General features: G+C 38.5%; 1 protein-coding gene across 2 annotated transcripts in view; it reads left to right on the forward strand.

Annotated features, from left to right (window-relative positions):
• Nucleotides 1-26,988, forward strand: part of LOC134536885 (synaptogenesis protein syg-2-like) — a 300,861-nt gene that overhangs the window by 168,206 nt on the left and 105,667 nt on the right. For both annotated transcript variants that reach the window (XM_063376944.1, XM_063376945.1), the window contains exons 4-5: nucleotides 1,405-1,518; nucleotides 22,795-22,998. In XM_063376944.1, coding sequence (XP_063233014.1) covers nucleotides 1,405-1,518; nucleotides 22,795-22,998 — 318 coding nt within the window. The remainder of the gene's footprint in view (nucleotides 1-1,404; nucleotides 1,519-22,794; nucleotides 22,999-26,988) is intronic.

Raw genomic sequence — 26,988 nt, forward strand, 5'->3', positions numbered from 1 at the left:
GCTATTATAACTACAGATTATAAAATATAATTTGAATTAAATCAAAAAATAAACACTCAGTATTCAATATTAATATAAACGTGTGTAAACTTAAACTATTTAACTAACTAAAATATTTTAGATAATTATTAATCAATTTTGATAACCAATAAATTTTAATTTTAATTAATTCATTCAATGATAATGGAATAATCAATAACGCAAATAAATAATACATACGGGACATAACCTCACTTATATGAATACACTTAAATATAGACTTGAAAAATTTTATAAACAGAATGTATATCACTAATATTCACAATAAATAAATTTTTTAACTTAATGGCCCAGTATTCAATATCAATCACTAAATTATAAGCTTTAAAGGTACCTCTACAAGGCCCCCACAAATGAATAATGTATGTACACAGCTATGTTGTATCATTAAATGGAGCATTATCTGCCTTGTATAACGATACGCCTATAAATATGTTGAAGCTTTGATTTTTGCATAAAACTGGCTAACTCCGTTGGTTCAATGTTTTATACATGCAATAGATAGATTTTGACGAGAGCCGACGATTTCAAACTTAAAAGTTATACTTAATGGAAATCTCGAAACGCAGCAAAAGACCTCAAAATGGCGGCGCTTCCCCCTCCACCGCGCGCGTAGCGTTACAGTCCTCACTTAGCGTAACGAATTCTTTGATCCTTTAGCTATCCAGTGGCGTGATTAAATTTTGGCTGGAGATGATAGATATGTAGCTGCAACACCAAACTGTATCCCCCAGATTTTATCATTAGTTTTTTTTTTTTGACGTGACAACGTCTAATAAATCGATGAAAGCCGGCTGCACGCACGAAAAAGTGTCCCGTTAAGCACATTGTCCCGTTACGCTCATTGTACGCTTGTGCCGCATTTATCTCTCTTCCACTAGATTGGAACAACCATCGATTTGACTTTTTCGAGGCACAATAAACTTGAAACAATCCCATTCGTTTCCTACTTTTCCTATCATCGTGCTATCCTTAACAGAATAACACAGATTGGAAGAAGTTAAATAGCAAACATGTATAAAAGTTATAATTAAAATAATATCTTCGTTAAAGTAATAAACATATTTGAATTGATGAGTGCAAATAAAAGTAAATGTATCAATTAAATTGTAGATTTCGTTTCACTCCTTCTTTGTATCCATAAGAAATAGTGATAATTCAATAAAAATTATTCAATTTTATTCATAAAAGTATGCAATCATTTCATCAATGTTTTGTCATGACGTTGTCACGTTAAACTATCGTCCGTGAACCGACTTTACAGACAACCAATTTTTTTTTATTTTTTTTTAAATTGCCTCGCCACTATGGAAGCAATGTTAAAGAACCACGTCACGGAATGCCCTCTCCCGTTGGTGTTCGCAGTGCCGCCGTACCAGCTGTTCATCTACGACAACTCGGGCCGGCCTCTGGTGTCGGCCGTGGTGGGCCCGCTGACGGAGGGAGCCCAGCTCACCCTCTCCTGCGAGGTGCGCGGAGGTGAGTGCCGGCGACGCGAACACACGTCGAGTTCTCGGGAAGCCTTCTTCTCGCAGACGAGAGAGCCAAACGTCCGATGTTTGAATATATATACTGTATAGAAGTCGCCAGCCCAGGTTAAAATTTCTAATACGGTTTTGAGGTAGTTGGTTAATTCACCGCCGCAATCGCCACCATCTCTAGGGCATCGACTTGTGGTGGTCCCTAGCGGACACGTGTCCAACTCTTCAAACACCCCTTCCCCCTCCCGTTGAACGACCTTGAGCTGCAGTGAATGATAGGTGGGGGAGTGCGGGGAATGACAGCGGACGACAGAGCTGCGCTCTAACGTGTAAATAACAACTAAGACGATACAGGGCGTTACGGCAGCGCACTGCAGCGGTGAAGTTCCCAAGCTGCTCATCATACGCTTTTGAAAAACGTAGAGTAAATCCTATCCACTCGCGACTTCTGTACAGTATATATATTCAAAGGTCTGATCGTGCATCCTCGGGGGTTTTTATTTTTTTTGGTTCATTGTAACTCATGATAACTAATGGTCAATTAGGTTAGGTTAGCTACATTATAAATACTTCAAAACATTGTGGACGTTTGTATTTGGTTAGGATAACTACATTAAAGATATGTACTGTGAAATCATGTAAACAAAAAAAAAGCGAGCATTAACTACGGGGAACTTCGGGTTTGGCTCTCGCGTCTGTGAAAAGAAGGCTTTGCCAACGTGAGTATTCGGGTCTGTGCAATACAGAATGTACACAGGGGGGGTGACAGTAGATAGGACAAATTGAATCCTTAAAAATAAGATCATACCATGTTTCACCAACTTCGGAAAAAAAAATTACAAGTTTTGATCTCTTTAGTTTATTACATATCCAGTTATTATAATTACATACGGCCATCTTTGTATTGTCTCGTGGTAATAATGGGATTTGAAAGTAAAAGTATATAATTTAAAATGTCACTGAAAACTATATGCTGCGTGGCATATTGCCGAAAACGAAAATTAGAGCACGTTGGCCTGTCGTTCTCCATATTACCTAGAGCTGCTACTGTAGTTTTTGAAGTTGAAAATTAAAAAAAATTAAAAATGGAATGGAAAATAATTATAATAAACAGAAATAAAATTCATTACTAAACGATCATCAGTTTCAATCTGGCTGTATAATTAATTTGGACTTTACTAGTGCAGAAAAATAGTATATAAGTACATACACTTATTTAACTAATGTTAAGATAGATTGGTGGTCTTGTGGGTAAAGGCGTCATGGCTTGAAATGGCGATTGAGAGTTCGAATCCACCTTCAATCAAAACATTTTTTTTCTATTGCGGAAATATTTTAACGTCCCATTATAAGGACTAACATAAAGCAATTTTACAATATCTGTAGCCTTTATCGAAAAAATATAAAATATGACGACTACCAAGGTGCCAACGGTGCCAACTATCACACGCTAAACCTTTCTCAGGTTGTATCAGGCTGTAATTTTTTCGTTGTCAAGTTGCAAAGAAATGGTATGATCGCAAGGGTTTTGTTTACAAATTTAAGCAAACGATCATTACTATGGGAGTGGCGCCTCTCCCTTTACTTACTCTATGAATGTACATCGTAGGCTTCCCCCTTTACTTACTCTATGGGCTTCGCGGTCCCGTGACATGTTAAAGATAACACTATATCTGTTCCTATTAGTGTTCAAATTGTGTTTTTTTTTTTTCAATTTTCATTTTAAATCTAAAGTAGGTATACGATTACTGTGCCGCAAAAAGTGAGTATAAAATATATTAATATTATCATATAGATATATCGTTTGAATAACGAAGAAAACTGAGTCTTTGTAGCAATATAACCTAAAAATTAAGAACAGAATTATTTTTTAATACCTACAATTAATATGCAATGCGTATTTTATAATAATTTAGGAGTTATATTAATAATAGTTTCTTTGATTTACAAGTTTCAATTTAAGATCAAACAATTAATTTGGATATTCAAAAATAACAACAGTTTGTTTATAGTTTTAAGTTTTCACTTCTGTCGACAGTCCTCATGACTGCTTTGATTTTTTTTTTTTAAATAAGCATACTATTTCAAACACTAAAATTCAAAATAATCTGGAAGTAGAGACTGATAATAGAGAGCAGATTGTGTTTTTGTTTTAGTTGCCTATTACCGAGTGTTAAAGTAAAGGCTGAGTTAAGGTTAGAATTTTTTTTGTATTATTTAACATTATTTGCTCATTAAAAATAACTATTTTTCTCATATATTTATATTTGCAAAAAAACATTCGCATGAAATTTTTGCAAATGCGAATGCCAAGAAATATGAGAATATTCGCGAATGCTTCGGAACTCTTCCGGGGTTGTGGCTTCGGCTTGGGAAGCCTTCATTTCACAGACGAGAGAGCCACACCCGAAGTTCCCCGAAGTTTACATGATCTCACAGTATCTTTAATGCAGCTATCCTAACCAAATCAACCGTCCACATGTTTTAAAGTATTTATAATGTAGCTAACCTAACCTAATTGACCATTAGTATCCTTTTTATCAACACCGCCATATTTATTTACAATGAACATAAGAAAAAAAACGAAGATGCACGATCGGGCTCTCTCGTCTGTGAAAAGAAGGCTTTCCGGCTCACACCCCACCACAGAGTAAGTAAAAAGAGACAAGAGACGTCAATCCCGTGTTGGATAAAGTTCCTTACTGGATGGTATCTTAGTAGGTCTACGCATGTGTACCAACCTCAGTCAATAAATATGGGAAATAAAACTATCAAATAATACGTAAGAAAATATGCATTTTTAATGCACAGTAGGGCCTACATGGGTATTGACAAATAATGGCAATAACTAATATATTCATGTTAAATGTGCAATGCCTTCCTTTTGTCAAAATACCTTCATGCTCAAAAAAAATTAGTTTTACCGCCTTGCATGACGGCAATTTCCAAGATTTTTTTTTTTCCTTGCATAGACAGTAGTTATTTTCTCGTCTAATTTTAGGGGAGAAATTCTTGCAAATTATAATTCATAAAAGTTTACTTGGAAAAAACAAATATATTTTTAATGTGAGTAGTAAAAATAGAATTGCTAAAGCAGTTGTATTTTTTTACGCATTTTAAGTTACTGGCTTAGACGTTTCGAACAAGCATCGAAGGAACATGCTTAAATATCTTCATAGGCACACCAAAAATGCCACTACTGAAATTCCCAAAGTTTCATAAGCTGTTCTGTATTTCTTTTTTTAATAATTAAAAAGTTAAAAACCCAATACAATATTTTGCTAGCTTCGTTCTGGCCAAAGAAGTTCGGTCATAAATTACGGAGAATAGCAAAGTAATTTCCTTTTCTCCATTATTGCGTTCCGCATAATTTGAGCGCCAACCGGAGAAGGCTTGGGTTGGAAAAGTAGGGAGGGGGGGGGGGAGGGGAGAGGTTGCTTTATGCGTGAATTTGCTGACATTCAGGTAATTAAATTTTTGTAACTGAATTAGCGCCGAAGTGGCGCAGAAGCGGCAGGCAAAACGAACAAATTTAATTACTTCACCTGCATCGGCTCCTTTCACGCCTCCATTTACCAGCCGCGAAACAGTTAAAAATTTTGGCCCTCTTAACACAAGCGTTCACTTTTAGATTAAAACATTACCTTAAGTTAAACTTAAATTGATTATTCCAGTGTCTTTCCTCCCCTCCTGCAACACGAGCTGGAATATTTCTATGTAGTAATTTTATCTCGACGTAATGCCCGCTTTGCAAGTCAAATATTTAAAGAGTTTTATTTTTTTTATATATTTCTTAAAAAGATGTGACAACACAGTTTATACATGCACACACTCCACCTAACCTAATTCAAAGGATAATTAAAATTAGACTCAAACACGACAGCCTACAACCCATGTAGCGATCATTGAATTAATAGCTGGATTGTATTCAATCCAGCACAGTAGTGTTTTAAGTAAATTTTAAAACAAAAGTTATTGGCTGTTTGAATTAAGCTGTTAAGCTTATCGTCTCGTTGGACTGTGATCCAGCCAGTGAGTGAATGCGACGCTTATTTAAGTCCACCTCTCATCCTCCATGTGGGTACGTCCCTGCCCATCCTCGTATTTACGCCACTGTTCTTCCTCGTGAGTAGAGACCGGAAAAATTTGCAGATTCATTTCACGACAGCTTGACATTCAAATAGTTATACCTCAGTGCTGCCTCTGCTATTGGCTCACAACTCACCTGGACGACTCTGGGCCAGTGAGAAACACTCAAGCGAAGCTGTATTGAATCACAGGCCGCTACGTTGGGACACCTCCACAAGACAGCAGCCAATGAGAGGAGTGATATTTGACCGAGTGTACGTAGAACTATAAAGTTCATCATAGAGGTCATTTAACCCGCGAATTTTTCCGGTCCCTACTCATGAGTCAGTACCTTCCGCGCCCCATTAAAAAGAAAAAGTGGGCTAATCTTTCAGTACTCGCCAGAGATGTGTAACATCTTAAACTGCAAGTAAACTTTTAATACGACATTCGGACACGAAATTTTGCGTGGAATTCTTTCAAAGTTATGCCGAGCGTGATAAATATACGCAAATTATGTTTTCAACTTCATTTTCTGGACGCGAAACACACGTAGTTTCCGCACCTGCCGAAGCAGCTAAGTCAACTATATCGACTCATACGATTTTCAGAGCGAAAGGTTATAAGTATATAATGAAAACGACTCCGAGAAAAGCGAAAAATATTTGATAAAATACTATACCCCGGCTCTGGACCTGATTTTCGATAAGATTTTTTTATTCAAATACTGTCCATCTTGTTAAAAATTCACTAAATAGTTAATTCTATAAAGTTTTCCATTCGACTTTGTGTACTTTGGTTAATACATTCCCCCACAGGTTGTAACACCGAGGCTACACATTTCCGTTCCACTCACGAAATTATTCCAATCAAACGCCGTTGTTGACAAAATTTGACAAAAATACCAGAGTGAAATTATTGAGTTTAATGAGTTTTAGTGAAGAGATTAAATGATTGTCAAACTAGTCTAATTATACAAGATAATTATTTTCCCAAACGTTATGGTATGTCAACAGTTGGCAGCATGTATAAGGGAAAATATTAAGACGGACTAGCGGAGTGGTGTAAATAGTTCGGCGGATTACGGACGAACGGTCGAAATGACGGATGCAACAGGATATTGTAATTCTGGAAGGGTGTATGTCACGTTCCAGGTAATTATTTACGTGACAACGTCTAATAAATCGATGAAAACCGACTACACGCACGAAAATATGTCCCGTTATTTTACATTAACGTTCCACACTTTTAAACGTGCCGACTTTTACAGTTGCTGAATTTTCACAAAATGGAAAAAAAAAAACATATACCGCATAGACATACTTTTTGCATAATTAGCTGGAAAAGTTGAATTTTTAAGTTTTTTTTTGTGCAATATGGATAGTGAGAATTAAATAGAAAATAATACTGGAATTATTTTACGTTTAAAGACAATTTCATTGGCTGCTATGTGATATGGTTTAATTTCTTCCAGAAAAAGTTATTTAATTTTACCTGGCCTTTTAAAACCATCTTAATAAAATTAAACATTTTTTTCTGAAATGATAATTTTAAATCACGCCACGCATATTCCACCGGCATTGCCTTTAAAAACAAATTTTTTTCAGTTATGTATTCCCTTAGGTTCTCCTCATCCATACTGCACAAATGTGTTAAATTTTTAAACTTGCAAGCTAATTATGCGAAATGTATGCAATATATATATAAATATATATATACATACAAACATACACATACACTATATATATATATACACTATATACATACATATTTTTTCTTCATATGTTGATGAAGTTCGTCCACTCAAAAAGTGTACAAGTTTAAGCGCGCCAAACGTAAATATAAAATAACGAATGGCCTGGAACGGGAAAATGCGCCCTTCAGAAACGCGAAGAGATGCATGCATGTCGTTACTCCAACGACAGGTCGCGGTGTTCGCCAGAAGGGTTAGCGGGAGGGTAAAAGGGCGTAACTCCCGCCGGGATTAGGGCGCCGCTGTGTGTTCCAAAGCCTACAACGAGCCGCGCGGACGGAAGGAATGAACTGTCCCTCCCACGAACTAGACCGCTCTCTCTCTCTCTCTCTTTTTCTCTTTCTCTCTCCCTCTCCGCGTATCGTCGGCACGCTATTAATCGTTATTTCACGGACCGCATAATCCCCGGCCATGATTCTTATTTACCGACTTGTTGACCCCCCCCCCCCCCCCTTTTTCCTCCACCAGGCAACGAGCCACGACCGGAATGAAGTGGACTGGCATCGAGAGGACATTGGTGAAGTTTCGCGCAAAAGGGGGGGAAAAGGAGGAGGGGAGAGGGGGTGTAGAGAGACGACCTGTGCAATTACCGGAAGTGTAATCTGCTGTACGCCGCGCTGACCCTTTCACACAGGGATTACACACTCCCCGAATGCTGCGTACGAGGCAAAAATACACACCCGGGCGAAAAAAGGAGAAAAAAACACACAACCGTCAGGCCCGGCAACGGAAAGGATTGCGGGGGAAAAATAAAATAAAAAAAGAATCCTAAATAACACAGGCAATCCGTTCACCACGCATTTCGAAAGCAACGCAAATCTTCTTCCATTAAAAAAAAATCTTTCATTTGGTATATTGAAACGCTCTTCCAGTGATAGTTGTTTGTTCACTAACGATTGGTTCGCATGGTCTCTGAAAACGCCTGTTGTCCGGGAACCTCTCTTGTCAGCCACACAGAAGCCCTCAAACACTCGTCTGGCTGTTCGACGTGTACGAGGCTAGAAGTGAAATTACGTAGGACTGCTTTTCCTGTAACTTGATGTAAGCTTTTGGACATACGCCATTGCTAAGCACATGTATATCTGTAGAAGAAAACTACAAAAAAAAAAACCAAAAGATAAAAACACAAATTAAGCAAAAAAAAGTGCTGTTGTCAACAGGATATAAACACCACATAATATTCCATAACAGGAATATGTTCGCCAAACAAAGAAAAACAAAGAAAAATGTACTAAGAACAAAAACAAAAACCCACAAATGATGACAGCACAAAAATATTGACCCAAAAAAAATTTAGCACAACAGTTGAAACGAGACAAAAACACGACAAAACGAAAAGACGAAACAAACACAATAGTTTTCCAAAACAGAAGAGAACGAAAAAAAAAAAAAAACACAAATGATGACAGCACAAAAATTGTTTTTCCTGTAGTTAAGGTCCCCCGCCTACCCGGACACACACACACCGTGTGAAGAGCTTCAGAATAAAAAAAACACACTATTTGAAAACTACTCAAGATACCCAAGTGTTTCAAGAATACTCTGAGGGCGATCCAGAACTTCTGTTTAGGAATGATAATTGCTGAAAACGCATGTTTTAAGAATAATTTTCAAGCACGGTAACGTCCTGTAGAGGTTTTTTTTTAAGCAGTCTTGGGACATGTACTACACCTTTATCTTCATTTCTCCGCCATGTAATGTTACGGTCACCGCTCAGATATCGTAGCTGCCCTGTGCACGACGAGAAGACCGCGCTTAGAGGCGATACCGCGCTGGAAGCACCAGCGAGCGTCGCACTTATCATCCCGCCTCACTAACACAAAAAATAATACACCCCTGACTAGGCTGGCCGCTTAAACCCAAAGCGCAAATCTGATGGATTCCCAAAGGAGAAAAAAAAAAGAGGGAAAAAAGGGAGAAGTGTAATCTTTAGCACAAAGGTTTTGCTTAAGGAGTAAACGATACCTTTGAATATATATACTGTATAGAAGTCGCGAGTGGATAGGATTTACTCTACGTTTTTCAGAAGCGTATGATGAGCAGCTTGGGAACTTCACCGCTGCAGGACGCTGCCGTAACGCCCTGTATCGTCTTAGTTATTATTTACACGTTAGAGCGCAGCACTGTCGCCCGCTGTCATTCCCCGCACCCCCAACCAATCATTCACTGCAGCTCAAGATCGTTCAACAGGAGGGGGAAGGGGTGTTTGAAGAGTTCGACACTTGTCCGCTAGGGACCACCACAAGTCGATGCCCTAGAGATGGTGGCGATTGCGGCGGTGAATTAACCAACTACCTCAAACCGTATTAGAAATTTTAACCTGGGCTGGCGACTTCTATACAGTATATATATTCAAAGACGATACGAAGTCATCTCACAAAGCCTATAGGCGTACAAGAGCAGAAAAATTTTTAAATTCATAAAATTTGTCTAAAAACTTAGTTTTGGTGTTGTTATTACGTTCATTATCCGCGTTTCTCAGTTACTATTGTTTCCACTCTGACGGAATTTGGAATCAGCACACAGCGGGATGGATGTTGAGAATCACACTGGCGATGCTGTAAGAGAAGACGGCCAGAGGAAAGAGAAGAGACAAATGTTGTGGTAGACCGACTTTCGTTCTGCGCATGCTTCCATCGGCTAGCTGACTGCCAACATAACTTCCTGAATATATGCTGAAAACGGTTACACTTTCACTCGTTTGCATTTTCTAATTAACACCCGCGTCCTTTATTAAAAATGGTAATTTTTAATAGGAAACACTGCATGTTAAAATATGAAAATTCAGAATGAAAAAAAAAACAATACAAAATACACCTGAAAATTAATACAACTCTTAATTTACACGTGAGAAAAGTTTTTTCTCGGAAAATATTACTGAATTCATTTTAAATTCTTTCATAATTTTATAAAGTATCGTGTGAAAAAAAAAAAAAACATTTTTTTATCAATGGGTTTTCTGCCTCACTATCGGTAAGCCATTCTGCCCTAAAGCAACCTTCTTTTTCGACTCCTGGAACTAAATCTTGCTTCTGTGTTAGAGATCGTCAGTTAAGACATAGCTTTTTATTAATTTTTCTCGCCGTCTGTTACTAGTTCTCGCAGTCTCTTAATATTTACTGTTATTCTTCCCCTTCGCTTTCGACGATGGTGTTAGGTTGCGAAACATCACCAACCTTAAATACAAGCAAAATATCTCATATATTTAGAATAGGTACATGACTACGTATAAGGGTACGTTCTATAAATCATTAAAGGAAATTATTTTACAGAATCATAATACAAGTTGGGAATGAATTATCTGAAATGTCAAAGTATCGTTTCCAATAAATAAAGCAAATAAAGTTTTGTGATGCAAAATGTTTGTAATTTCGCCATTTTATTTTCAGCCGCATGCCAGTGAAATAAAATTTCAAAGCCACGAAATTAATTTCTTTGCAACAACTGTTATGATTTATCAACGTGACAACCTTTACTTCGTCATTTTGCGTCGAGTGATTTCACCAGAACATTGGGCATTTTTTACGGGTGGTATGTTGCTCCTTATTACGGCAATAAACGAGGGCGAATATTTCTGTGAACAATTTGTTACAACGTGCAACAATTTTTCAAACGAAAACATTGTATCTTAATGCCACTGCTTTGAGAGTCCCTCTGCAGCTGTAAATGTCACGGGAAAAAAATATATTAAATTACGTCTGAATTTATGTACGAAACGTTATCTGAGAAATTTAGAAGTCAAATTCTCACGTGATAAAATACGTGCTTCATTCCCACGCAGCATAGTTCTCTACTGTGCTTTATTAATGTTTTCTAAAGAAAATTCCTTTATACTTGAAAAAAATTCAGCAAATTCTTTGGCAAGTTATTACAAATTTTATTCGAGTGAAAAAAAAAACGCTGTAAAATTAATTTCTAGGACTATGACGTCATTAAAAAAATATTATTGCACTTGGGTTATTTCCGTGATTTTCCGTTTTGAACGTCTTTATATCTGTTTTTAACTTTCGTCTTACAGCATGAAGGTTATTAAAATCTGGCTGATGCGACTGTGCTTCGTTACAACAGTCGACAGGACCAACTCTCGCTGCTCATTATACATGCCCCTCCTCATTGGTACGCCACTTCCGCACTTAGAACAAAAGAAGGGGGTTGTCTGTAAAGTCGGTTTAAGGACTATAATTTTACGTGATAACGTCATAAGAAAACATTAATGGAAAATTTCATACTTTTTTTAAATTTTCAAATATCTTTTACAATTTTTGCAAATTTAATTTAAATAATTTGTTTAAATATAATCACGAACAATTAGTTAAAAAAAAGCCCGCCTTAACCAGTTTTGATATCATAGAAGATTTTCTCGCACGGTGGTTGGCCGGTTCTTGCACTCTCGGCTCAGGCGGAACGTGACAATTTTTCGTGCGTGCAGCCGGCGTTCATCGATTTATAAGACGTTATCACGTCAAAATAAAATTAAAATAAATATGAATATTAAAAGGAATTGAGTGATATTATAAATACGGTTGGTAAAGTGTATATTCAATCAAATTAAAAAAAAATTAATATAAACACTTTTGTATAAAATTAATTATTTTTATGTAGCATTTTCTTTGTATGTAGCCTTTTTTTCATCCTTAGAAAATTTGTGTTGCATGGTGCGCACGCATCGTAAAAATTCTCTCTTATCAATTTTTTCATCGCGCGCTTACGCCGTTAAAAATTTCCACCTTAAAATTACGAAGAATGCTTGTAATATATTATTTAGTGATCTTCGTATATTTACGGACACTACCTTCACTTTATTTGAATATCAATCCAAAAGAATATTCTGCGGTATATTAACTCAACTTTAAAAAAAACTTGTTAATAAAACACTTATTTTGTCCAATTGAGTGGTTTACCTTTGTATTTAGAACGAAACATACAACTCTGAAATCAAAACACGGCGTAGTTTCTAAGAAGATTCAATTATTTGAATTCGTTTATTTTAGTTTGATTCTTCGTTGATTAAGTCCGTACATTTACTGTAATTTCTAACAGTGTAATATGTACAACTAAAAAAAAGAAACTAAAACGAATTTTGTAAACTACTCACGAAAAAAAAATATCGTTAGAACTAAGAAAACCGAAGGGAAAAAAACGAATTTAACTGTCTTATATGGGTCTCCTACGCATTTCGCAATTATTTAAACAACAATACCTAGATGCGATACACGACATTGCCCGGGCAATAATATAATATTATGATCTCAGAAGTGTCGTGATGGTGAGATTTAGAGGCTTGTAAGTGTTCTGAAGTTTCGAGTGTGCTGGTTAATCTAGGATGTGGCGCGTGGTGTAAAGCCGTGCGAGCCGCTAACAACGAAGCCCTCTATTACACGTGCATGCGTAAGTTCGAGGCAAAGGACTGGAAGCCCTATTTATTCGCGCCACGCGCTGAAGTCGCGCCTATGCATGCCCAACCACTATACCCGAGAGGGGAGGCAACGATGATAAGAGAAGGCTCACGCAAAAAAAAAAAAAAAAAAAAGAGCGTATGACACACAGTACACGTGATAGAAGTGCAACTTCTTTGGCAATTCAAACCTCGACTCGTAAGGGGTAAAACAGAAAAAGAGAGAGAGACTGCTGAAATACTCGCGCCATAAAGAAAAACCGTGCGTGTTACTGTTTCTTCAAACAATTATGCCGTTTTGAACACGCCAAATCTCTGAACGAAATATTGCGTTTTCGAATACATTTCTGGACGCGAATCACACGTAGTGTCTTCACCCGCCGCTAGAATTCGCTGCCGGAGCAGCTAGGTCGACCATCGAATCATTTGATTAGCAGGTCAAAATCCGATAAAAGCAAAAAAAAAAACACCTAGGAAAAAAATAACTCAACCCCGACTTTGGACATGACTTTCAACAAGGAATTTTTTTTTTTATCAAAATACTGCCCGTCGTGTTACAATTCCAGTTTTCCCTTTTGTCTTTGTGAACTTTGGTTAGCGACATCCGCCCCACAGATGGCAAAGCACCGCGGTTGTTGCACACTTCCGTTCCTCCGACTTCCGTCGCCTTCGCGAGATTGCTACCCAACGAATGCCGTACACCGAGAGTGCTGGGGGGGTGTTACACATCAAAAAAATTACGTTCGGAGCGCTGCCAGGTCGGCTGATAGCTGTAGGAGTCGCGCAGTGGGCTGTTATCAGCGCTGCCACGTGTAGCGCCCACGGGCCAGAGTCCTGATGGCACTCCATTAGCGCGAGTGCCCCCCCCCCCCCCCTCCCACGCACCCTGGGCAGGCTGCCACCAATCACGCGTCTCTCTTTATCGCCACACCGGCAGAGGGGGGCTGCGTAGTAGTTTATTTCTACTCAGGTCCAACTCTTCTTCCGGAACCATCCTTCTGTTTCCTGTAACCAACCTGCTTGATATTAACGCATGAAAAATTTTGCATCCCACATGTAAGTGCCCAGGATTTCCCCTGTGTCTATGCAGGTTTTTTTACGTGGGCCCAACTTATCTAGTTTTAGTCAATGAGGGGAGTTAGTCGTGGCTAAAACGTTGCCATGGCTGGCCAATCGCCCTCCTAGCACATGATGCATGCTTCCTCTCCTGCATGGCTAAAAACCCTGCATGATTAGAGCGTATAGGCTTCGGCCTGAGACGCACTTATAGTCTCTCCCTAACCCAGACCCATCCCAAATACACTTAGTTTTAGTTAGGTTAGCGGAAAAAAACGTATTCGTATTCCAGCAGCGTGGCGCGGGCAACTCGCGCGTCCTACAACCCGTCAGCGGGGCGATAAGCGCGACGCTCGCTGGTGCTTCTGGCGCGGTGTCGCCTCTAGGCGCACGGCTGGGGACTTGGCGCGCAGTCTTCTCCGTCGTGCGTAGGGAAATAAAATAACCAATTCAATGTTCGGGACCAATCATTAACATCTCAACAGCCAGCACAAATACGAAAATTCATGTTTGAGCCACAACTTGTTTTACTAGAATTTATGGCAGATATAGAATTTTGCTACATCACATCAATAGAATACGTTAGGTTAGGTATTTATATTTATTTAAAAAAAGATAAATATACATATAAAAATTCAATTTATATATATCTATACTCAAAAAAGATATATATATCGATACTCGGATAATCGATATATATATATACTAGGAATAACGATATTAATCACTACTCGGAAAATCGATACTCGGATTATCGATACACGGAAAATCGATAAAAATCGGTACACGAAAATCTATACTCGTAATATCTATATATCGATACTCGTAATATCGATACTTTGAATATCGATATATATCTATACTTGGAATATCGACATAAGTTATATTTATTTTTGGAATATCGATATTTATCGATACTTAGAATATCGTTATATCAGTATCGATATATATCGAAACTGGGAATATAGATATATTTCGATACTTAGAATATAGATATATATCGAAACTGGGAATATCGATTTATATTGATACTTAGAATATCGATACTTAGAATATATATAGGGGAAAGTCTTACAGTACCGACCGTCTTACAGTACCGACCATCGTTAGTTCTCGCTTGTGGCGCTAGATAGCAGCACTTTACAGGCATTCAGCGAAGTGTTTTATCTTCATTCCTTATATTCTTTGGCGACACCTTTGTCCGTTCAGAGTTGTGAGAGCTACGGGACCTTGAATGTGCTTGTTGTTGTTTTCAGTGTTGAAAGTTATTTTGATTACGCTGTTTCTCCTTTTTTGGGTGAGTTTTTGATTTCTTGTTTACATATATTTAATCTACATGCAATTACGTCAAAATGCATGTAATGATTTTAACGATGTGATGAATAAACAATGCGTGGTCGACACTACTGCTACCAGTGTAAGTCGTACAGTACCGACCACTTAACCATCGTACAGTACCGACCACCTGTCATCCAGTGCTTACCACTCAAAAATTGTCCACTGAGCCAATCAATCAATGTAATTTGTATTAAGTTATAAACAAAAAAGTATCATTTTCGTTTTTTGTCTCTTTTCAGAAAAGAAATGGCTGAAAGTGAGAGGAGAAAAAAAGGAAAATGGAGTGAGAATAATATGAAAATGGCTATTTCTGAAGTTCGTTCTAACAGAATGTCACAACGTCAGGTGGCTATAGCATTTTCGGTTCCAAAAACAACACTAGGAGATCGACTGAGAGACATCCAAGCTGGGAAAACTGTAATGTTAACTCCTCAGATGGGAAGATTTCAAATAACTTTTAGTAACGAAATAGAAAATCAACTGGTTTTTTATATGAAAGATCAGGATGACAGATTCATGCCCCTAAGTAGGACAGAATTTATGAAATTGGCATTTGATTTGGCTGAGCATCTTAAGATACCTCACCAGTTTAACAAACAACAAAAAAGTGCTGGTAAACAGTTTTATTACGACTTTATGGCACGCCATCCTGAGCTTTCTCTACGAACACCTGAATCCACAAGCATGCAGAGAGCGTTAGGTTTCAACAAACATCAAGTTGAACGTTTCTTCAAAAAATACTCAGAGCTACTTGACAAGCACAGTTTCTCTCCCAGCAGGATTCACAACTGTGACGAAACTGGCGTTTCGATTGTTCATGACAATGATGTCAAGGTGATCGCACAAAAAGGTAAAAAGCAAGTCAGCAAAATCACATCGGGGGAGAGGGGGAAAAATGTGACTGTGCTACTGTGCATAAACGCTGCAGGTGACATTTTTGTACCTCCTCTTTTTGTCTTTCCTAACAAACAGCGAGTAGATGCAATTATAAAAAAGGATGCCCCTTCTGGAAGCGTATTCGCTGCTGAAGAAAGTGGTTGGATATCTGCCAAATCATTCTTGAAGTGGTTGGAGCTGTTTGTTGAAAGAACTCATCCTACTAAAGAAGAACCAGTTCTTCTCATACTTGATGGGCACAGCAGCCACAAGGATCTTAATGTTATTCTGTTTGCAAAAAAACACAATGTTCACATGATAAGCCTTCCGCCTCATACCACACATAAAATGCAACCCTTGGACAGGGCAGTAATGCGGCCTTTCAAAGCAGCCTACAATCAAGCATGTGGTGTTTGGATGAGAAAATATAGCCCTTTGAAGATCTCACAGAAGGATGTAGCTAGTTTGGTCAACACTGCCTACACTTCAATATGTAGGATGGATTTGGCGCAATCAGCTTTTGCATGCACTGGACTCTGGCCTATTAACCCGGGTGCCTTCACAGAATTGGATTTCATACCATCTGAGCACTTTCGACAGCCAGAAGCAAGTGATTGTGAATCTGGAGCAGTAACTTTAGAGGCTCGTCAATCTGTAACATCTACACCCTGTGAGATGTCAAATGTTCTTGACTGTATAATTACATCACCTCTTAGTCCAACCGACTTATCAGAAGAAGGACCTGCATTAGCTGTCACTTCAACTCATCTCACTGTACTAGAAACAAGGACTTCAACAGACAACAACCTGTCAGAAGAGGAACCTTCATCAGTTCTTTCTCTTCTGGAACAAGGAAATTCGACCCAAACGAACATTCTAGAGCACGGAACTTTATCAGCTCTCACTTCAACTAATCTCACTCTACTGGAACCAGGAACTTCAACACATATGAACATTTCAAGACAGGGAACTTTACCAGCTGTCACTTCTATCCACCATGAACCACAGCCAGGACCTTCATCTGCTCTTGTTTCAAACTCTTTCGTCGGCCCATCTCTTCCAGTTTCTTCAGTTTCATCTGATTTCAAGAAAATTCTTACAGATATCTCTCCAGCAAACAATTCTTCCCGAATTAAGGTGAAAAGGAGAAAACAACGATCACAGCAATCTGAGATTCTTACATCAACACCGTACAAAGAGCAGCTTGAGGAAAAAAAGAAACTTGCCGAAGAAAAAAGAATGAACGCAGAGAAGAGAAAGGCTGAAAGAGAGCTACGAAGAAATGAAAAAGATAAGAAAGCACGAAAATCAGGTGTTCCTAAAGAAAGTAAAAAGAATATAGGGGACAATCCATATAAGAAGCATGTTAAGAAATTGGACTTTGATGAGGTTCGTAGTGTTCCTATGTCAACAAAAGAGATCACAGAGTGCATAATTTGTCAAGAATCGTTTGAAGAAGACTGGGTGCAGTGCATCAAATGTCAAGGTTGGGCACATGTTGAATGTACGGACCAAGAAAATATTGTTCATTTCACATGTGACGTTTGTAAACATAATTAAATGGACAGCAAACAGAAATGTCAAAACTAGGATGTAGTTAATATCTAATTTTGTAATATAATAACATTAGTTTTATTAATTAACATAGTTATGTTTGCCATTGCTTTTATAATATCTGTAATTACGAATTACTACATTAAAATTAACATGGTACTATTATTATTAGGAAATAAAGATTTTTAATCATCTAAAAGAGGAACTGGTCGGTACTGGACGACACATTTTTAACTTTGATATATTATGACATTTTTGATTTTGTTTTCAAATAATATACTTCATAATATTTTGATACATTGTTAGTTTTATTTTATAAACGATTGATTGAGCTAACATTTTAAATTTTTTAACTGGTCATTTTGTACATCCCTTTAAAGTTACATTCAAAAACATTAGGGTGGTCGGTACTGTAAGACTTTCCCCTACATCGATACTCTGAAAATCGATATATATCGATTCTCTAAGGATCGTTATAAATCGATACTCTGAAAATTGATATAAATCGATACTCGAAAAACCATTTAAAATCGATACTCGGAAAATCGAATTAAATCAATGTTTTGAAAATCTATACATATCGTTACTCTTAAAATCGAATTAGAATAATATATTAAAAATCGATACTATGTAAATCGATTTAAAAGGTATTTTGATAATCGATAATATTGATATACATCACAAATCAAAAATATTAATGTATATCGACAATCGAAAAATATCGATACAAATCTATTTATATCGAAAATCAAAAATATAGATATATATCTTAAATAACCATACAGTTAACCATGACCAGGGGGGGACGCAACCAATCAGGCGGATTATGGCCACTAAAAATATAATAATTGCGGTTGGGAAAGCCAACATCAAAAATTAAGTTTTAAATATAAAGAAAACATAAAATATTCACTTTAATATTAAAAAACTGCATTTTACCGGCATTATTAGCTTAGAATGTATGGAATGGTGTAACACCGGAGTGGCGTACTGAGCATAATTTCAAACCATTATAATTTGGAAAACGTTTAGACAAAGTGAAAATGGTAGCTATGTGCGGCAGGGATGTAGCTAGGAATATGTCGGGGGGGGGGGGGGGGGGGGGGGGGGGATCAGTCTATATGACCGTTATATAATTTTTTTAGTAAATATTCTTATTATAAAATTTTAAAAGAAAATTGTGGGTCACTTTATAATATTAGGGAATAGTAGACTTTTAGAACTCCAACGTTTGCATGTAGAAATTTAAGTAATGATTTGGCTTGTGAAAAAGAAAAAAAATTAACTTTTTTAATTTGGCGTATATTTTATTGTTTTATTGTTTTTTTGTTTATTGTTTTATTCTCAAATCAATTTTTAATGATTTTGATTCAAATACATGTAACACACACATCAAGCTTGTACAAAAGACATGCTTACAGTAAAACGTGTGGTACTGTGTATAACGTGGAGGAAATAACATTGTTGTAGCCCACTAATGATTCCAACAATCCTTCCAGAATAATTCGCGTGTAACTTTGTGTAGCTAAATAGATGAAAATTTTTTGTTTGTCTTCATTTGTTTTGTTTATGATCCTGGAAGGGAGGGGTCCGGACCCAACGGAACCCCCCCCCCCCCCCCCCCCCCCCCCCTGTGGACACCCCATTTGATTATTTAAATCCGCGCATCAATGTGCGTTTGGTTCTACGTTCATATTCCCTCGTTTCATTGTTCTTACTCTTGAATAATATTGTTTTTAAAATAAAAGTCAGTTAAAATAAAATTTCTCTCACCTATAGTTTTACATCTGTAGATTTCAAGGAAAAGATTTGTGTGTGTTCAAACGAATTATAAAATTATGTTTCCACATTTTAAGTAACGATTAATAAAAAAAAACCTTTTGCCAGGAATGGCTCACACGAATCACGTGGGAAAAACTTAGTTTTATAGCCGGGACCCTACGTCGAATCTTTAAGAACATCTTCGCGTTTATGGTCTTTCGCTCGAGATCTTCACGGGCAGTAAATCCGGTGATAGCTGTTATAGGATAGCTCCCCCTCCCCCTCACCCTCCTTCCTTACCCTTTACTTTCCGCCTTTTCAAGGAAACAAGAGCCACTCCTCTGTTATGGCTTTTGTGTGACTTCGTTGTGATGCGGGGTGTCTGCGATCCCTCAGCGCAGCGCTGGAAGCTGCGGTCCTGTGAGAATACCCTGGCGCCTCCACCAAAGTTAATGGTCGCCATTTCAGGGTTTCCCAGCGCTCGTTCGCGCGGGGAGAAAACACAAGTTACTGCTCGCTTAGTCTCAAAGTTACCATTTATTGTGGTCCTAAAAGGGCTGAGCTACAAAATAAATAAATAAAAAAAAGAGCAAGTGTAACTAAGTACACGTGATAGAAGCTAAACTTCTTTGGCGATTCAAACATCGACTCGTCGGTATATCGTAAGGGGTAAAACAGCAGACAGAGAGAAGGAAATAGATAAATAAGACAATGTCCTACATAAACATGAATTAACAGAATTATTACTCACTTCAAAATAAGCTCAAACCCCGTTCTGTTGCCCTCTGCCCAAACACTCCCTTACTAGATGCCAGCTAGTCGGAATGGCGTCAGGCGCAGGCGGGTCCCTACCTGCTGCGACCCGCCTATCCCTGCAGCATGGCAGGGTTCAACCTGAGCCGCGCGCCGTCACGTGGAGCCCGCGGCCCGACGAGTTCTCTGCACCGTCCGCAACCTATTCTCCGCCCTTTTCGCGTTAGAAACGCTTCAAAAATGAAAACTAAACAGTAACATAGTGTCATGAAATTCACTTCACGATAATCTTTGCTACAATCCCATGTGGTCTTTAACTTAGCAAACGACTGAAAATCTCACATATTAATTCTGTAAAATGGTATTCTTGAAACCGTATTAAGGAGTGCGTTAGCTACAAAGTCTATAGCATCAGAAGCGCCTATACTTGTGCAAACCTCTCTAAAGTACCACTAACTTCTCTTAATGACAACAGAAAAGACAAAGCAAAGGCCGCGGATGTTTCAAAATAGTTACAACTGTCACTGCTTGCGGGTGTACTTTGTCTCTCTCTCTCTCTCTCTCTCTCTCTCTCTCTCTCTCTCTCTCTCTCTCTGGGAGAAAATGTAGGTTATTACCTTAGCATGCTTAATTATTTTATAAAACGTCAATTTTTCATGCTTGCCACTGCAATACATTAAGCTTAAATTTTTTTTCTTCTGCGCCATTACTCTTTTTTTCATTTAATCCCCAACTACCTTTTAACATTTTTTTCCCCATAATATGAATGTCGTATAAGTAGATTTTTTAATCTCTCTTTTCCGGGCCGCACTAAGCACCTTATGCTATTGAAATACTCATACTTTTGTTCGCGGAATATTTATCTGATAACTAACCAGAGTATTGCGAGACATTTCATGGGTGCAAATAATTTACCCATGTTTTACTTCTGTCGTACAAATTTTTTTAACAGTTTTCCCGTCGCATCTGGATGTGTATGACTGTAGTATACGAAATTTTCGGAAAATTTCTGGACGTAAATTTAAAGGGCGACGAAAACAAAACAAAAAAAAATTGTTTCAGGAAAATAATGCATGGAAACGCAGAACTGCAATGTTAAGGGCGCGGACAGCTGCGTTACAATTTTAATTTCACGCGCATCGAGGCGCTACTCCACTGGCTGAGAAGACGAGCGACTACCGCGCAGAAGTTTAAACGCTATGCGGGAAGAAAGCGTCAAGCTTAAGATTAGCTCTACACAGTACAATCTGCAGGCTAAATATATATTAAAAAAAACATATAGTTACTATAAGATAGCTGTACTAATGAAAACAACCACTCACACGTACATAGCTCGCGAAAATAATTCAATATGGCAGGGATAGTATATTTATTTTACTGTTAAGTGTAAAGTGATAAGTAAAGATTTGGTATGAATTATAGATATAAAAATTCTACCAACACGTTTTACCACTTTAGGGGGGGGGGGGGATATGAGGGGGCAAACAGGTTAGTGGATTCTAAAAATAAATCTACTATTGTAATTAAAACTATTTTAAGGTATCATGTAACGTAAAAAAGAGGAAAAGGTTTTTCATCAACGTAAAGTATATCCGCATATATTAAAATTAAATATATACTTCAGATAAAGACATTATAAAAAATTAGAAATATTAACGCATTAAAACTTTAAAAATTCCTACTTTAATTTTTTATAAAGAACTTGTTATGTACATTAGAATTATTAGTGTGTGAGATGCTTAGTAAACAATTCTGAATTCATCACATACTTTTCTTCAATGTTACAATGTCAGCAATAACTTTTAAAGTTGCATGAGAGAAGCCGTTTGTAAATAAAAATGGATATAAAATATTTTTAATTTAACACTAATATGAATGATATAATTTACATGAAAGTGGAAAATAATGTTATTTATTACCTAGATTCCATTTACATTTAAAAAAATTGAAGAAATATAAATATTATGAATATGATTAAAAATAGCCAGCATAATTCATTAATAGCAACGAAACGAACTATTCATTCAAATTGACTTCGTAAGTAAAACTATAAACTTACAATACCAAGTTAAAATCTCTTGTTGGCCAAAATATTGTTCTACTAAAATTATTTACTTTAAACTTAAGAAATGTGATGTTAGATATTTAAAGATCAACACAGGAAAAAGGTGAAATCATATAAATTAATAAAAAGGAAAAACATTTTTGCTCACATAATCCGTCTGCCAACAATTCCCCGCCACTTAAAAATTACAAATTAAAAAAAAAGTAAAATAAAACTCGGACGAAGTTATGGCGTATTAAGGGTAAGATAGTTAAAACGCATTCCAAATTACAGATTATGCCTTATAAATAGAGACCTGAAAAATTCGCGGGTTCATTACGTGCTATGCTGAAATTCAAAATAATTATACCCTGGTGCTGCTTCTGCCATTGGTCCACTGTTAATCTGGAGGACTGAGGGCCAATTAGGGACCCTCACTCATAGATGTGTCGAATCACAGGCCACCCAGTCGAGACGACTCACAAGTCAGCAGCCAATTAGCAGTTGGCATTTGCCCGAGTGTGTAAGTAAAGGATATTGGAGTCTATCCTTAAGGTCATTGAACCCGCGAATTTTTCCGGTCTCTACTTATAAATATACAGTTTTACGTGGCATCCTGAACTTATTTCAGGCCAGTGCCATGGGAGATTGCTGTACGTGTGTGTGTCCGGCGCAGGCAAGCCGCCGCCCACGGTGTCGTGGTTCGTGAACGACAAGATGGCGGACGCCGCCGTGGCGCAGATGGGACGCGGGGTCGCCGTCAGCAAGCTGGAGGTGGGCGGCGTGGGGCGGAGCGACCTCAACTCCACCTTCAAGTGCCAGGCGAGCAACACCAAGCTGGTGCTGCCCGTCGAGAAGTCTGTGCGCCTGGAGCTCTACCGTGAGTGCCTGCTGCCTTTCTCCCTTCCTGGTGGAATGCTGTCTGCCCTTACTCCCTTCCTGGTGGAATTCAGTCTGCCTTTCTCCCTTCCTGGTGGAATGCTGGCAGCCTGTCTCACATCCTGGTAGAATTCTGGCAGCCTGTCTCACTTCCTGGTGGAATGTTGTCTGCCTTTCTCACTTCCTGGTGGAATGCTGGCAGCCTGTCTCACTTCCTGGTGGAATGTTGTCTGCCTTTCTCACTTCCTGGTGGAATGCTGGCAGCCTGTCTCACTTCCTGGTGGAATGTTGTCTGCCTTTCTCACTTCCTGGTGGAATGCTGGCAGCCTGTCTCACTTCATGGTGGAATGTTGTCTGCCTTTCTCACTTCCTGGTGGAATGTTGTCTGCCTTTCTCACTTCCTGGTGGAATGTTGTCTGCCTTTCTCACTTCCTGGTGGAATGTTGTCTGCCTTTCTCACTTCCTGGTGGAATGTTGTCTGCCTTTCTCACTTCCTGGTGGAATGCTGGCAGCCTGTCTCACTTTCTGGTGGAATGTTGTCTGCCTGTCTCACTTCCTGGTGGAATGCTGTCTGTCCTTCTCACTTCCTGGTGGAATGCTGGCAGCCTGTCTCACTTCCTGGTGGAATGCTGGCAGCCTGTCTCACTTCCTGGTGGAATGTTGTCTGCCTTTCTCACTTCCTGGTGGAATGCTGGCAGCCTGTCTCACTTCCTGGTGGAATGTTGTCTGCCTTTCTCACTTCCTGGTGGAATGCTGGCAGCCTGTCTCACTTCCTGGTGGAATGTTGTCTGCCTTTCTCACTTCCTGGTGGAATGCTGGCAGCCTGTCTCACTTCATGGTGGAATGTTGTCTGCCTTTCTCACTTCCTGGTGGAATGTTGTCTGCCTTTCTCACTTCCTGGTGGAATGCTGGCAGCCTGTCTCACTTCCTGGTGGAATGTTGTCTGCCTTTCTCACTTCCTGGTGGAATGCTGGCAGCCTGTCTCACTTCATGGTGGAATGTTGTCTGCCTTTCTCACTTCCTGGTGGAATGTTGTCTGCCTTTCTCACTTCCTGGTGGAATGTTGTCTGCCTTTCTCACTTCCTTCTGGAATGTTGTCTGCCTTTCTCACTTCCTGGTGGAATGTTGTCTGCCTTTCTCACTTCCTGGTGGAATGTTGTCTGCCTTTCTCACTTCCTGGTGGAATGTCTGTCTTTCTCACTTCCTGGTGGAATGTTGTCTGCCTTTCTCTCTTCTGCTGGAATGCAGTCTGCCTTTTCAATTCATGGTGGAATGTGGCAGTCTGTATCACTTCCTGGTGGAATGCTGTCTGTCTTTCTCCCTTCTGGTGGAATGCTGTCTGCCTTTCTCACTTTCTGGTGGAATACTGGCAGCCTGTCTCACTTCCTGGTGGAATGTTGTCTGCCTTTCTCACTTCCTGGTGGAATGTTGTCTGTCCTTCTCCCTTCTTGGTGGAATGTTGTCTGCTTTTATCCATTCCTGGTGGAATGTGGCAGTCTGCCTTTTCAATTCATGGTGGAATGCTGTCTGCCTTTTCAATTCATGGTGGAATGCTGTCTGCCTGTCTCACTTCCTGGTTGAATGTTGTCTGCCTGTCTTACTTCCTGGTGGAATGTTGTCTGTTTGTTTCTCTTCTGGTGGAATGTGGCAGTCTGTCTCACTTCCTGGTGGAATGTTGTCTGCCTGTCTTACTTCCTGGTGGAATGTTGTCTGCCTGTCTCACTTCCTGGTGGAATGTTGTCTGCCTTTCTCACTTCCTGGTGGAATGCTGGCAGCCTGTCTCACTTCCTGGTAGAATGTTGTCTGCCTTTCTCACTTCCTGGTGGAATGCTGGCAGCCTGTCTCACTTCCTGGTGGAATAATGTAGGTTATCTCACTTTCTGGTGAAATACTATCTGCCTGTCTCACTTCCTGGTTAAATCTTGTCTATCTCACTTCCTGGTGGAGTGATGTCTGCCAGTCTCCCTTCTGGTGGAGTGCTCTCTGCTTGACTCCATTCCTGCTGGAGTGCGGTTTGCCAGCCAACATTCCTGGTGAAATGCTGTCTGTTTGTCTCATTCCTGCTAAGTTTCTGTCTGTGTTGCCCCCTTCCTGCAGGAGTGCTGTCTTCCTGACTCACTTTATGGTGGAAACAATTTTATTATTACTTCCTGTGTAAATGCCTGATTATATATCTATAAGTCTTCAATCGTTGATCATGAGTGCATTGTTATTAATAATATTGGCTGGAGCTGTATACATGCTTAATATCAACTGAATTATTGCATTAAATTATTTTTGAATTTTTTTTGAGAATGTATTGTAACGTTTACCGCTATGGGAGAAAAATATTCAATATTCCACGCAGTCATGACGTGTATGACTTTATATGATTTTTACAGCATTTAATTTGAACAAATTAAATATATTTTAATTATTTTTCTTTATAGTAATAAGAAAAAGAGTTAGATTTTAAAGAGAGTCAATTTTATTATATAATTTTAAGTCTTATTGTGTCTTTAGTTATATTTCTAATCTAATTTGAATTTAGAATCAATTCAAATTGTGCATTTTTTTTACACAACAGCGTAAACTAAAACTTGAATGATACAATTTTTGTACTTCTTCTATGTATATAGGTTTTTAAATCTTGTACCTCTAATCCATAAAATAAGCTTTATCCTCTCTTAAAACTAAAATTAATCTTGTATGGAAACACGTGTAACATTAAAATACTGTGTAGAGAAATTGAAGATAGTGAAAATGCGTTTACTGCACTGAAAGTAGAGAATAAAATAATGACAAGAAAACTTTCACTAAACCATCTTAAAAGGTATATATTCTCTACTTTTACAAAAGATTCCTTTTGAAACCAGTTGCCAAAAAATAGTTTCTAACACCACACGAAATATATTGTAATTTTGTACAACACATGGCTACTGTTATTTTTGCACATATGAAATACTTAGTATTTCTTAGAAAAAATTGACGCTTTAGTTTCTTTTTCTCTTTTTTATTTGAAATTTCAATCAAGCAACATATTAAAAAAACAATCGAATATTCAACAATTTGACTTTATTTTGTTGCATCATGTTTTATTACGTACGGTTTGCAAATAACTTTTAACTATTGGAGGTGCTGGGACAACACAAAGAAAAACCCAGTTTTTTTTACAGCGAATACTATTTTTGTAAATGATGAAATCTGTAAATTTTACATGGATATTTTCTGTTCCATTCACAAGGAACCAGAGAGGCGACTTCTTTAGCGGAGAAAGGCTGGGGATGGAATGTTAATCAATAGTTGTGCGAGCCCGGCGAAGTTACGTGATTGCAGCCCCGGTGGATCTGCGCCGCGACTAACAGGACTTCGCCCGCCCGACGGGAGGCTGGTAATTGCTCGGGCGAGACTCGTTGCGAGAGCTGTCGCGCGCAGGAACTTCATTCAGAGTCGCGGAACGCCGAGTGCAGCGCGGCGGCGCGGGGGAACGAGTGTGTGTGTTCGCCGGCGACGGTAATAAGGCGGCGGTGCAGTCTCGGACGCCGCTAGACATCCGCACAGACCCCGAGACGGGAAGCCTAAGATTCACTCATCCTTCTGGACATACCCGAATACTCACGTTGGCAAGCCTTCTTTTCACAGACGAGAGTGCCAAACCCGAAGTTCCCCGACGTTCATGCTCGCTTTTTTTTTCCGTACCACAACAGGTGTATTTATTTGGGGAGGAAAAAATTCGCGGGCATTTATTCTCCAAATGCGCGGGTTTAACTTATAATATGTCATTCTTAAAATTAGCAAGATCTAATCATAAATACTTTAAAACATTGTGGATGGTTGGTTGTATTAGGTAAGTATAGCTGCATTAAAAATACTGTAATATTATTTTATGGTTGCTTAGCAAATAACTTTTTAATATGTAGCTATCCAGCGCTAGGAAACAGTTTACATGATTTCACAGTATTTCTAATGTAACTATCCTAACCGAATCAACCGTCCACAATGTTTTAAAGTA

Source organism: Bacillus rossius, chromosome 11 (assembly GCF_032445375.1).
Source record: "Bacillus rossius redtenbacheri isolate Brsri chromosome 11, Brsri_v3, whole genome shotgun sequence".
NCBI lineage: Eukaryota > Metazoa > Arthropoda > Insecta > Phasmatodea > Bacillidae > Bacillus > Bacillus rossius.